Source organism: Populus nigra, chromosome 5 (assembly GCF_951802175.1).
Source record: "Populus nigra chromosome 5, ddPopNigr1.1, whole genome shotgun sequence".
Classification (NCBI taxonomy): domain Eukaryota; kingdom Viridiplantae; phylum Streptophyta; class Magnoliopsida; order Malpighiales; family Salicaceae; genus Populus; species Populus nigra.
Genome location: NC_084856.1, coordinates 4451497 through 4465807, shown reverse-complemented (window position 1 = coordinate 4465807; position 14311 = coordinate 4451497). Strand labels below are relative to the sequence as shown.

At 28.1% G+C, this 14311-nt stretch overlaps 2 protein-coding genes across 2 annotated transcripts; one reads left to right on the top strand and one right to left on the bottom strand.

The window, feature by feature from the left end:
• Positions 1-5540: 5540 nt before the first annotated feature.
• On the top strand, positions 5541-7488 carry LOC133695482 (ubiquitin-NEDD8-like protein RUB2). Its single transcript, XM_062117497.1, has 3 exons — positions 5541-5811; positions 6479-6738; positions 7138-7488. Exons 1-3 carry the CDS (start codon positions 5719-5721, stop codon positions 7247-7249), a joined length of 465 nt encoding a protein of 154 aa, XP_061973481.1. The 5' UTR covers positions 5541-5718; the 3' UTR covers positions 7250-7488.
• A 1308-nt stretch (positions 7489-8796) lies between these two features.
• On the bottom strand, positions 8797-11222 carry LOC133693990 (ras-related protein Rab7-like). Its single transcript, XM_062115388.1, has 4 exons — positions 10907-11222; positions 10784-10810; positions 10511-10610; positions 8797-10416 (listed from the first exon to the last, which is right to left on the bottom strand). The coding sequence occupies exons 1-4, from the start codon at positions 10957-10959 to the stop codon at positions 10156-10158; spliced, it is 441 nt and encodes a 146-aa protein (XP_061971372.1). The 5' UTR covers positions 10960-11222; the 3' UTR covers positions 8797-10155.
• Between the last annotated feature and the right edge of the window lie 3089 nt (positions 11223-14311).

Here is a 14311-nt window from a genome sequence, read left to right as displayed (position 1 = left end):
GTTAACCTGTCAAACCCGGGATCTGTGTCATGAAAGTCTGATAATTAAATAAAATAAAAATTAACATTAACAAACTAAATTAAACAAAAAAAATTCATTAAAAGAAAAAAAACAAAGAAAAAAGAAAAAAAAACTCTAAAGGCATAAAAAAAAACTGGACAAAAAAGACATCTCGGCCTTTGAACTGCAAATTGCACTGTGTAGTCCAAAACCAGGTCAACCCGTTAAATCCGGGATACGTGTCATGGAAGTCAAAGTTAAATAGAAAGAAATTCAATATTAACAAACTAAACTAAATGAAAAAAATTAATTAAAAAAAAAGCAAAAAAAAATTCAGGTTAACTTGTCAAATCAAGTTAACCCGTTAAACTCGGGATCCATGTCATGAAAGTTTGATAACTAAATAAAAACAAAAGTAATATTAACAAACTAAATTAAACAAAAGAAATTCATTGAAAGAAAAAAACAAAAAAAAAAGCAAAAAAAAAACAGCCCAGCAAAAAAAAACTAAACTCATCAATGTAAAAAAATAGAAATGGAAAAAAAATGAAAAAAAAGGGTAAATCATCAATATTTTACTGTGGACTGCACTGTGCAATCCACAGTAAAACACTGATGCCTTTTTGTATATGTTACAATAATAAATGAAAAATTAATTAAAAAGAAAAACCAGAAAAAAAATCCAGGTTAACCCTTCAAACCCGAAACCCGTGTCATGAAAGTTTGATAACTAAATAGAAAAAAATTTAACATTAACAAAAAAAATTAAACAAAAAAAATATTCATTAACAAAAAATAAAGAAAAAAAACTGCTTAAAAAAACAAAGCAAAAGGCAAAAACAAAAAAAAGACAGCTCAACATTTCAATGTGGACTGCACTCGAAAAAATAATTAATTAAAAATAAAATCAGAAAAAAAATATGGGTTAACTCGTTAAACTCGGAACCCGTGTCATGAAAGTTTGATAACTAAATAGAAAAAAAAAATTAATATTAACAAAAAAAATTAAACAAAAAAATATTCATTAAAAAAAACAAAATAGCTTAGCAAAAAAGGAAAAAAGCAGTTGTTCAGCGTTTTACTGTGGACTGCACTGTGCAATCCACAGTAAAACACTGGACAGTTTTAGTTATAGTTTAATTTTTTCATTTCAAAATCAATAGGCTGCTGGTAGGGGTAATTTAGTTGGGTTTCTTTTTTTGCAAGGCATATTAGTCGTAATTAGATTAATTAGGAGTAGATTTGTCTTTTACATTATTTAAAACATGGTGAAATAATTAATTTAGCCTTAAAAGTAAAAAAAATTAAACGGCCACCTAGGTATTTTTTTTGTCTTTTTACTTTTTAAACATGGCTTAATAATTCTTAAAATTAAAAATTTTTAAATTGACGTATAATGGTTTTTTTGTCTTTCCATTTTATTTTTTGTTATTATCAAGTTTGAAAGAGATAGATTTGATATTTTTAATATAAAATATAATTTTAAAAAAATAGTTGGCGCATGCACCAGAATGTAAGATTCCTCAACGTTATTCCAGCAGTGTGTGAAGACCAAACGGTGGCTTTCAAGGTAGCATTCAAATCATCTCGACAACCTCTTTATATTAGATAGTGCATTAGATAGTGCATATGGTCTATGAAATCATCTCAACAACCTCTTTATATTAGATAGTGCATTAAATAGTGCATGTGGTCTATGAATTCCTGATTTGGTATTGATGATCTTTTTCCTTTTCTTTTCTTTCTCCTTGATTTTCGAGTATAAACCTTCAATTTTTTAAAGCAATCTTTTAATTTATATTTTATTTAGATTTAGTTCATGTTTTTTTAATTATTATTTGTTTTGTTTGAAATGATTTATAAAATTGATTTTTTTAAATTTCATCATCTTTTAATTTTTTTCATCTATTAGATTTAGTCCATATTCTTTGAATTGCTATTAATCTTGTTTTAAATCCTTTTCTTAATTGAATTTATTTTTCAATTTCATCCATCAACATATTTCATTTTATTTTTATGTAAACTTTGATCTTTATGCTCATGTTTTTTCTGTTTTATTATTCAATATTTATTTATTTTTAAAATTTCATCTCTAATTTTTTTATAACTCTTTCGATTTGGTTATGTATTTAATCCAAATAGAGGTTAATAAAGACTCAATCAAGGTCCAACCGAGAAGAGAATATAAAAAGGAAAAACAAAGACACAGATTGTCCAACTGAGTTAGCTCATCATGGTTGTATCCATTACCCGAGTTATAAATTTCACGTGTTAACCCAGGTCAGTACAATGTGTCATCGTTTTTTCATTGCACTTTCTATTTTTTTTTATTATTTGATAATTTTTTTTAATATTTATCTTAGGGTTAGGTAGAGGTTAAAATGTGAATTTTTTTTAATCAAATCATCATTTAGGAAAAAGTAACCGAAGAATACAAAAAGGACCGAAACAAGAATTCCGTATTAACAAAGGACCAAGTGTGATTAGTATAAACTAGATAATTGCTTCGTTTATGCCGTGGCTCTGACTAAAGTTTCTTGAATGTAAAAAAATAATTTCCAGATCATGAGTCGTTTAATAGATTAATTTTAAAATCTCTTTTTTTAATTTAGATTTTAAATTAAATTATAGAAGTTGTTCCGACATAACTCGATCAACTTGAAAAATTAAAAAATAATTTTAATAATTAATAAAAATATGATTTAGTTCAGTGTTTTACCTAAATGTTTTAGTATATGTTATAATAAATTATCATTTTTATTTTTAAAACATTGTCCGACCCAATATATTAACTAAAAAACTTGAGATTAATTCGGATGGTTAGAATAAGGTTTGGGAAGAATCCAAGTTGACCAAGGAATATATAGGAAACCATAAATCAATGTAGCTAGTCATAATTGATTAGAAGAGTTAGAATAAGTAATCGATCAGGAAAAAAAAACAATTAACCATGTATATAAAATTTCACATAATCGAACAAAGTGGTAAGTCCTATTATCATAAAAGTTATTGATGGATTGAACTGACAAGTATTACAAATGAGACGCACTATATTTATATTATAATTAACTAGTTAGGTGGCATGTGACATGTGCTACGTCGCGGGTTTTTGTTTTTGTTTTTTTATAATATAAATTTAAGGGGGTTGAGTTTATCTGTAAAGCTAGATATAAGAGTTTTAGATCTGGTTGTAACGCTAAACCTAAAAATCATATTTATAATATTAATTATAATATCAATAGTAATAATTATAATACAAATAATAATATTTTTAATATTAATATTAATATTAAACTTGTCTTACTCAAGTTTAAGCGAGTCTGGCTGCAACGCCGTACCCAAAAGCCTTGGATATGGGTCTGGCTACAAGACTGTGTCATGAAAGTGTAATAACTAAATAGAAAAAAATATTAAAAAATAAAATTAAACAAAAAAAATCAACTGAAAAGAAAAAAAAAAGCAAAGCATTATTCCAATGAATAGTGCTTTGGAAGGAAGAGTAAAGTAAAATCTCCTTATAAGATCAGGATAATTTAATGAAAAATAAACAAAACAAATCATGAAGTTTAATTCTCAATCAAATCGATATTAAAAGATAAAATTAGAAGGAAAAAACAAATTAAAAAAAAATCTAAGTCAACTGCCTTAACCTGCCAGACCAATTTAACCCATCAAACCTGGGATCCGTATCATGAGAATATGATAACTAAATTAAAAAATAATATTAAAAAACTAAATTAAAAAAATTATCTTTTATTATGGATTTGCACAGTAAAATCTACAGTGAAAGACTAGTTTTTTTTTAATTATAGTTAATTAGGTAAACTTCATATATGATGTATATAAATAGTATAAAATTAGGATTAAATGTTTACATGAAACTCAAAATTTATAACAATATAAATAATTCATCTAATTACTGGGAATAATGATCAGCCCATATAGACAATCTTTTTAATGCAATTTATCTTTTATTTTGCTTTATTATGTTTCTTTACTTTGTTTATTTTATTTTATCTTTTACTTCTTTTTTCCCTAACATATAATGGGACAATCTCATTTTATTTGTGATAGTTTTTAAATTTGGCTCGGCAGGTTAACTCGAAACTCAACCAATCCATTCTCTAACTTAAGTCAGTTATAAAAAATAGTCAATTTCAACTTGGAGGTGACCATGTAGGTCAAGATGCAACATGATTGACCTATTCAAAATCTAGTTTGATTTTAATTTTTTTATGCAAAACGACTCTGTTTTAGTTTTTTTTTAAAAAAAAAAACAATGTTATTTTGATTGACATGTGTTAACTCGTTCAACATGTAGCCCGAGCCTTGGGCTGATTCATGAGCCGAGTCAATTTTAATTGTAACACTATTATTTGCTTTTGCTTGTACTCGCAATTAAGTTTTTAATTCTAGTTTCTTTTCATTAAAAAATGAAGTAACATAATTGATTCATATAATTATCTTATTGATCAATGGTTTGACCTAGTTGGGTTTCAATGATGCAGTCAAACTTGAATGGATTAACATAAAAAAAAAAATTTTTAAAAAAAAATACAAATTGTTATCATTTTAAAAAGATAATTTTACTTGTTTTTAATTTTTTGATTTGAGAAAAATAAGAGAAAGTTATTAAATTCTGATGGCAAATAGATAAAATGATTTTTAACACCAATTTTAGCCACCAAAAAAGTCAATTTAGGTATTAACAAGTTTTATTCGGTGAAGAAAGTTCTATTTATGTGTTTTTTCATCTTAATTGTTTTTTATTTTAGGTTGATTTTAGGTTTTTATATGGTGTTTTTTAGGCTATGAATGAGTTTACCAAGATGTTTAGAGGGTGTTATGGGTGTTTTGGTTCAAAATGGATTGAAAAATAAATTTTTAGATAAAAAACACTTAAGACCCAATAAAATTTTTTATTTAATTAAATTAAAAGTTGTTTGCCCTTTAATATTTAGAAAAGAGTGGCAGACGATGTGTCTTTTACCCATGTTATTGGAAAAAAAAAATTTCACTCATGGGCTAGATATTTTTCATGAGCTTAGCGGATTATATTTTTTTATAGTCAGATATGTAAGTAGGCCCATATACCAAGAATGTTTTTTTAATTTAAAATAATTCCAACCATTTAAAAAATTAAAAAAAAAATATACATCATATCAACATTTCTTTGTTTTTAAAGGTCTTTTTTATTTTATTTGAAGAAAAAAAACTCGTTTTGTTATAAAACTTGAAAAAAACTAAGACTATTTTTTTTAGTTTCACACATAATTTTTTTTTTTTTTAAATTGTTGTTTTATAATAAAAAAACGTCTCAGCTCTCTATTAATGTATAGTTAAATAAAAAATATTTTTGAAAATAAAAAAATTATTAAATCTAAAAAATGCACAACGTAAATTGTAAATTGGGTTTATGAAGCTAATCTTAGCTAACTTAGTTTTTTTTAAAAAAAAAATAAATGTTTTTTTTTAATTTTATTATTTAATTTCCTTTTGCATTTATTATATATAAAAAAGCGTTGAAATAGCCTACAACGAATAAAACTCTGGCCCACGGGGACAACTATCCTGATTCCTGCGTGCTCATACTTATCCCCCAAAATCGCAGACCTTGTTTCGCTTTGTCTCGACTCTCGATCGTATAGTAGTGTTTTTCTTTTTCCGTTTTAGAGAAAATACAAGTTTAGTAACACAGAAGAGAAGAAGAAGAAGACGATGCAGATCTTCGTCAAGACATTGACTGGCAAGACCATAACTCTCGAGGTCGAGAGTAGCGACACCATCGACAACGTCAAAGCCAAGATTCTTGTATTTTTTTTCTTCTTAACTCACTTTTCTTTTGATTAAATTGTTTTTCGCTAATATTGCATCTAAATTTCTATTGGGTCTCTCTATTTTGACGGGAAGATTGTTTCTTGATTAATACTCTTTTTTTTTCTCTGGTTTCGTTTTTGCGGTTGTGATTATCTGTAGGATCCCAATAATGGTTGTTGTTTCTCATGAGTTAAAACCAAGGCTTTGGTTTTTGTGTATTGGACTAATTTTGGCCTTGTATTTAATGGGTTTTGCTCTCTAGTAAAAGCTTGCACTAATTATATTCTTTAAGTGAAAGTTGTTTTAGGATTAGCGATCATATAACTGATAGATTAGAACAGTTGTGAACTGGAAAATTCGATGGAAATTATCTCAAGCTGTACTTAATAGCTGTCTGCTCCGGTTGCTTTTGTAATTTTTCGTAGAGTGTGTTAGTTGTGATATTATTTACCTGCAAACATGAAAAATTAAATCCATTTTGTATTGTTTGAAACCAATAAATCGATAAAGGTTGGGCCAAAAATATTCAATTAGTGTCAGCAGTAACTTGTTAGTGTTATTTTTGGTTAAGTTGCTTTGGGACTTCAGTGGTTTGTGTCATGTTCCTTTATTATGAGTTGCTGAACTCATGTCTGACTGTTGGTGGATGTACCTTTTTCAGGACAAGGAAGGCATCCCTCCTGATCAGCAAAGATTGATTTTTGCTGGTAAACAATTAGAAGATGGACGTACTCTTGCTGATTACAACATCCAGAAGGAGTCCACTCTTCACCTGGTTTTGAGGCTTAGGGGAGGAACTATGATCAAGGTGAAGACTCTCACTGGAAAAGAAATTGAAATCGACATTGAACCAAATGATACCATTGATAGGATCAAGGAACGGGTTGAGGAGAAAGAAGGAATTCCTCCTGTGCAGCAAAGGTAGCAATTTGATCCTTTTTGTTTGATGATTGTCCTCATTCGGCGCCACCATTTTCATGTAATCTAATATGCTATAGCTATATGTTTTCTCATATGTTATGGAAGCAATATGCAGTAACCATAGGGATCATCCAAGTACCTTTTTAGCCACATGCTTAGTTTATCAGTAACATAGGGACTTGTTAGTGTGTCGTAGTAGTAATATTACCTGGTTTCTTCTATGCACCATGTTGCAATTTAAAAACTTTTGTTGGATGACACACCAATGAGGTTTCATAATATTACCATGTTTCTTCTATTCACCATGTTGCCTATTTAACACTTTCATCTGGATGACAGACGACGACGAGGTTTTATCATAATCACATTCCTTTTATTAACACCTTCTGCTGGTTGCAGGCTTATTTATGCTGGCAAGCAGCTTGGAGATGACAAGACAGCTCGCGACTACAACATTGAGGGTGGCTCTGTGCTCCATCTTGTTCTTGCTCTGAGGGGTGGTTGTCTCTGAATTGCGCTCACGATGTTACAAAAATCTACCTATTGAGGCTTCTTACATAAGTACTTTATAGATGTACGTTTTGGCTTGTGAATGTGGATAACATTAGTATGTGAGAATTCACAAGAAATATGCTACTCTTATATTTTTGCAGGGCAAAAGCAGTGCCTGCTCTAATTGTTTAGACCTGCACAACGAGCATATTTCTTTTTAGCTTCTTACCATTAAATATGCATGTGCTTGGGTGGCTATGTTTGAGGAGTCTTAAATTGATGATGAGAGGGAAATTGATGGTTCTCATTGATTTATTTGGAGTTGCTGGGAGTTTTAGTGATCCGATCATCACATTTTCTGGTGTTTATTTCTTTTTTCAAAAGGATTTGGCACGTCTTAAAAACAGGTCCAGCTTTAGTTTGTAATCTGTGATGGCCCTATTTGGTATGGGGGCGTTAATTTTTAATGTTTTTTGAATTATTTTGTTTTGTTGATTAAAAATAAATTTTAAAAAGTAAAAAATATATTAATCAAATATTTTTAAATAAAAAATATTTTGAAAATAATTACTATCTAAATATCAAATATTTTTTTTAGTTTAACGTTGGTGTCCGGGTAAGGTTGCGCGCACCTTGACTAATTTCACGGGTCCTAAGTTAACAACTATATAAGTTTTTAGTGGTCATTAGATGAGCAATTAAAGGCTCAAACTTGAGACCATGAGACCATAAAAAAATAAATTTTTTAATTCTAAGTTTTTATACCTAATAATTTAAATATCAAATATTACTTACCGAGGTAGAGTACGAGGGCTATACGAGGGCTATGGAACTCAAATTCACCACCTAATTATGGATGGCCGGCAGTTGTAGTTTAATTAGGTCATCTGTTTCTTCTGTCATCTGTTAATATTAAAAACTTCCAGCGCTTGAACATAAGATGTTTTTGGCCTTTTTGTTTTCATCAAGTTTACTATTTGACATGACCTCATGAAACTAGACAGCGGGCCATCGATAACGATAATTAAATATGAGGAACTCGAATCACAAGTTGAATTACATTTGCCTGTTAATCTTATAATTATAGCTATAAAATTAATATGATTAAAAAACATTAAAATTAATTTTTAATTAATTAAATGTTGAATAATAAAATATAATGAAAAAAAATTAAATAAAAATATAACAACCCTATAAAAATTAAAATGAAAAAAAATCAAAACTCAAGTAAACAATATTAAAGGAAAAAATTAAAAGAAAAATATAATAAAACAAAGATTAAAAAAACCTTACTCGAGCCCATCTGGATTAGCATGTAAAATATATGACCTAGTTGTAATACCGGAGTAACCTCATCATAAGCAAACTAAATAAAACTTTGAAGTTTAATTATCAAATAATCCAATGTTGAAGGGCGAGATACCCAAATTATTTTTAAAATTAGTGAAAATCCAATAGAAAAAAAATAAAAAAAATGGAGCCCAATCTGTAATTAAATAATATTGAATTAATATGTAGGTGCTTATCAAATGACATGAAAATTGAATTGATCCGCATGATAAGTGACGAATGGCCAAAATAGGTAGGATTACCCTAATCCATTATATAACATGAAATGCCCAGTCAAAGAAATTGATGCGTTTCCACAAAATTCTGCCTTGAGATGGTTCACCTTTACCAAGTTAGATAAATTGAGGCATTTCCACAAAAGCTGTCAGTATCCTTGACAAATTCCCTAGGGAAAGCAAAATGTTTCTATTCGTTAACCACCAAGTAACAGAATTATTATCTTTACACAAACTCCTGGCAAAATCCACGCAGATTTTAGAGAACCCCACTGAAGCAAAGCCTGAAAATATAAATCATCTTAATTTGGTCTACTGTATGCTTATTTCAGAGTCGAGCAACAGAGTTGGAGTGACTAAATAGAGCATTCCAAGAAAAATTAAAATATCTAACATAAAAGGAAACCTCCTACACCATGGACCATTAGCATAAGTATAATACTCAGAAATTATCATTTCCCTCGTTACTGAAACTGGACCCAATTGCATGTGATGAAAATTCCATATGCCCCAATCCATTGGTACAATCCAAGTAATATGGAGCATTCCAAAAGAGACCACAATATCCAATATAAAGGGAATAACCCCCTACGCCCCAATTCACTAGCAGACCGTGTTACTTAAACATTATCAATATCCCTTGGTGCTAATATCCACACAAGCCCATCACATCCCAGCACATAAGTTAGAAAAAAAAAATTGATTTGCAAAATCATCATTCTAAAACATATCTTGTAGAAGACAGAAACCCCAAAGCACAAGACACCAGAAAAAACCCAAATATCCACCCCAGCCCATCACATCCCAACACACAAGTTAGATAAAAAAACATAAAAAATAAAAAACAATTTGATTTGCACACTCATCATTCAAAAAAAAGATCTTGCAGAAGACAGAAACCCCAATGCAAACGACACCAGAAAAAAACCATTGGTGATGTTCAATTCAAAAAGATTGAGAGCCTGTCAATGTCCATCAAAAGAATCAATCAGATGTGTGGGGATAATTTGAATCAGATGTGCGGGGATAATTTGAGGAATCAAGAAGCCTTAAGCACCTATATACATCTGTGTTATAGCAGCTTTGACAAGTGAGTGGACAGAACGCCACTTTTAACTAGTTTACCATTATAATTTATTTTATCTGTTGCAGTCATTAAAAAGTTTCCCTAAAAAGATAAAGTGATGGCTAATTGTCTAGCAAACCATTTACTCATCGCATAAGAAACTCCAACTTTATCAAGGCTGTAATAATAAATTCCAGGGGCAGAAGAAGGCAGTCAACCATTCTCCAGAACTGCTGCCACAGCCAAGATTATGAGCAAGTAGCACAGGCCAAATTAATCCACTGCTTTATTTTACTACCATAAACACGTGACACTTCCCAATACAGACACTAAATACTCAAACCTGTATCGACAAATGGTAAAGAAAAAAATCGTTGATAGAAACAATGAAGAAAAGCAACGGTGAACCTGTTTAAGGAACTCTTCGTGCCAGTTGTCAAGAGTATCGAATGATCTCATGACATTCACATCATAAACTAGAACGCAGCAATCTGCTCCTCTATAAAATGCAACTCCAAGTGACTGAAATCTTTCTTGCCCAGCCGTGTCCCATATCTACACGCATAAATACCAGTACCTTTTTTAGCAAGCATTCTTGCAGACATTCCGAAACAGAAAACAAACAAATCAATAGAGCTAGAAAACCCACTTGCAGAGTGACAAGCCTGTCATCAATCTGGAGTTCTTTGGTAACGAAATCGGCACCAATTGTAGCCTTATATTGCTGACTAAATTTCTTGTGCACATATCTGAGTTGTCGATTAAGAAATCCACATCCCATTCCCCTTCCCGAAAAAAAGCGCATAACAAACCATAAATTTCTATATAATCAGTAACTAAATTTGTTAAAAAATACAAAAAACATTAATTAAATTGCAGGTTTAATAGATCAGAGAAAAGCCAGATCTAATAAAGAGGATACTGATTCATTAACGACGTCTTGCCAGCCCTGATGATCACAGACAACATTCACAATACCAAATTAGATTTTGTTTCTAAGGAAATGTATGTGTACAAATCTGAATAAAAAACCTAGAAATCGTACCCGCTGTCCCCGAGAACGATGACCTTGAGCAAGGTACGCCTACGCGCTGACATGCCGCTCTTTTTTTTTAACGGTCACGAATTATACTGCTAGTAAGGAGTATGAAATTCAAATCAGAAAAAGAAACAGTTTTCCACTTCCTTTTTTTTCACTGTTTGCAAGAGTGGAGATTGAGAGGGAAAGGGGAAAAAAGGGGCGCCAATTTCGATGTGCTCTTTTTGGTATATACGAGATGGAAAAAGAATTTATTTTCCTTTGAAGTTTTTTCTTGGGTTCTGATCAAATCATTGTCATCATCTTCGAGTTTCTATCTTGTGCATGCCGACAATATATGTAAATAATCATAAATCAAAATTAAATTCGCATAGATAATACTAATAATAATAATTAATATAAAATTGTTTTAAATATTTTTTGAGTGTGTTTATTTTTACCATTAAAAAATATTTTTGAAAAAAATTATTTTAAATTATTTTTTATATATATTTAGATCATTTTAATATACTAATTTTAAAAATTAAAAAACAAATTATTTTAATATGATTTTAAATAAAAAATAATTATTATAATAATCTCAAAAAATATTTTATAACATGATCAGGCTGTGTTTGTTTACTGTAAAATAATTTTTTTAAAAAAAGTGGTTTTTTTATAAAGTGAATTATTTTCTGATGTTTGGTGGTATCATGGAAAATAAGTTGGAAAATATTTTCCAGTGTTTGGTTATGTTATGTTATGGAAAATGAACTAAAAAATAATCTATTAATGTTTTATTTTGTTCAAGTTTATTAAAATAATTAAGAACAAACCTTACAAATTAAAAAGTTGAATGAGAATAAAATTGAAAAAAAAATCTAATTTCATAAATTATCTAAAATAAAATAAATAATAATCAAAATAATAGAAATCAAATCTAACAAATAAAAAAATTAAAAGATAATGAAATTAAAATAATAATAATATCAATTTCATAAATTATTTCAAATAAAATAAGTAACAATCAAAAGAATGAGAACCAAATTTAATAGATAAAAAATTTCAATAAAAAAAATGATAAGAGAAAAGTAAATAACAATCATAAAAACAAGGATCAAAGTTAATATAAAAATTAAATTAAATCAAATTTTAAGGGATGAAATTAAAAAAAAAAGATTCAAACAAAACATATATCAATTAAAAGTTTAAAGATAAAATTTAATATAATCAATAAATAATATTATATTTCTAATTTTTTCACAACTTCTAAAAAATTATATTAACAATAAAGTTATGCTGGCTCATAAAAAAATAATATAATATTCCTAATATTTTCACAGATAATATATTAACAATGCTTTAGCGTTATTCTTTTATGCTAAAAAAAAAATCAACCTCGCCATACAGGCTGTCAACACGACGTTTTATTTATTAAATTACTAAGTTTAATCACTAACTAGCTTTGATACCCGCGCGATGTTGTGGGTCATTTTTTTTTCATAAAAAATATTAAAAAAAATAAAAATTTAAAAATCTTGGGTTTTTCTGTAAAGTTATACCCAAGAATCTTGAGTTTGACTCATGGCCTAAGAGTAATATTTATAATATTAATAATAAAATTAAACTTGCATGACCTAAGTTTAAGTGAGTCTGACTGTAACACCGGACCCAAGAATACTGGATGTGGGTCTGGCTATAAGGTCGTGTCATAGAAGTATGATAATTAAATAGATTAATTAAAAAAAACAAAGAAAAAAAATCAACAGGAAGGAAAAAACTAATGAAGAAAAAAGAAAAAAAAACATTGAATTAATTGGGTCAACCTTTTAAACCAGGTTATCCCGTAAAACCTGGGATTTACGTCATTAAAGTTTGATAACTAAATAGAAAAAAAATGACGGTTTTACCTAGAATTAACCGGGTTAACCCATCAAACCAAGTTAACCCGTTAAGCCCAGGATACGTGTTATGAAAGTATGAAAGTCTGATAATTAAATAGAAATAAAATTAACTTTAACAAACTAAACTAAATGAAAAAAATAACTCATCAAATCAGGTTAACCCATTAAACCCGAGATTCATATCATAAAAATCTGATAACTAAATAAAAAAAATTTAACATTAACAAACTAAATAAAACAAAAAAAATTCATTAAAAAAAAACAATTATATAATATAATACAATATAATAATAATAATAATAATAATAATAATAATAATTATAATGAAAAAACATGGGGAAAATTTAAAAAAATGAAAAAAAAAGTGGAAAAAGCTAAAGCTAAAGCTAAATTCTCAATCAACTCAATATTAAAAAAATAAATTTAACAAAGATAATTTTAAAAAAAAACATGTAGGGGAAACACTATAGCCAAACAAAAACCATGTACGGGAAACACTGTAGTAATCCATAGCATTTTTTTTTTAAAAGCTACAAAGCTAATCTCTCAATCAGTTCAATATATATAAAAAAACGGACAAAGGCTATCTAAAAAAAGAAGAAGTCAATTTTGGGTAAAAGAAATGGAAAAAAATATACAAAAAAGGGAACAAAAGTGAAAAAAAAAACACGTGGGGAAAGCTACAGTGTTTTAAAGAAAAAGACAAAAAAACTAAATTTTTAACCAGCTCAATAGTAAAAAAATAAAATCAACAAAAATAATTCTGAAAAAAAACAAAACAAAAAAAAGAAGAAAATATGTAAAAAATGACAATTTTGGAAAAAAAGAACAAGAAATAAAAACACATGGGGAAAGCTAAAGCTAGACTATCAGTCAGTTCAATATTGAAAAAATAAATTTGATAAAGATAATTTTTTAAAAAAATATACGGGGAAACACTGCAGCAAAACAAAAACTATGTAGGGAAATACTGTAGCAATCCATATTGTTTTTTTTCTTAAAAAAACTACAAAGCTAAATTCTCAACCAACTTAATATAAAAAAAATAAAATCTACAAAAAAAAATTTGAAAAAAAAAGAATAAAGAAATCATTAAAAAAAACAATGTATGAGAATATTATAGCAATTCACAGTGTTTTAAAGAAAAAAACAATACAATTAAATTTTCAACCAGCTCAATATTTAAAAAAAATTAGCAAAGATAATTTTGAAACTAAAAAAATTTTAAAAAAAAGAAAAAAAAAAGAAATCAATTTTGGGTAAAAAAAAAGCAAATAAAACATGTTAAAAAAAACAAAAGCAAAAAAAAAAATCTACTTCAGTAAATATCCCACGTATTTTAGAATATTTTATAATTAACAAATGAAATTAAAAATAAAATAAAATGAATCGAAGATGTTTTCACTCATAATCTAATCAAAACACTACCAGCATTTAGTGTTTGGCAATGTGCCAGAAAATATCCTACAATTTAAAATGCTTTAAATATCCCTTTCAAATTAAATTTTGTAAAATTGGCAGGATGGTA

Coding starts and splice junctions, on each gene's coding strand:
- LOC133695482 (XM_062117497.1), top strand. CDS start 5,719: ATGCAGATCTTCGTCAAGACATTGACTGGCAAGACCATAACTCTCGAG. Junction 5,812..6,478: donor ACGTCAAAGCCAAGATTCTT/GTATTTTTTTTC, acceptor TACCTTTTTCAG/GACAAGGAAGGCATCCCTCC. Junction 6,739..7,137: donor ATTCCTCCTGTGCAGCAAAG/GTAGCAATTTGA, acceptor TGCTGGTTGCAG/GCTTATTTATGCTGGCAAGC.
- LOC133693990 (XM_062115388.1), bottom strand. CDS start 10,959: ATGTCAGCGCGTAGGCGTACCTTGCTCAAGGTCATCGTTCTCGGGGAC. Junction 10,811..10,906: donor ATCGTTCTCGGGGACAGCGG/GTACGATTTCTA, acceptor TGTGATCATCAG/GGCTGGCAAGACGTCGTTAA. Junction 10,417..10,510: donor ACAGGCTTGTCACTCTGCAA/GTGGGTTTTCTA, acceptor TTATGCGTGTAG/ATATGGGACACGGCTGGGCA.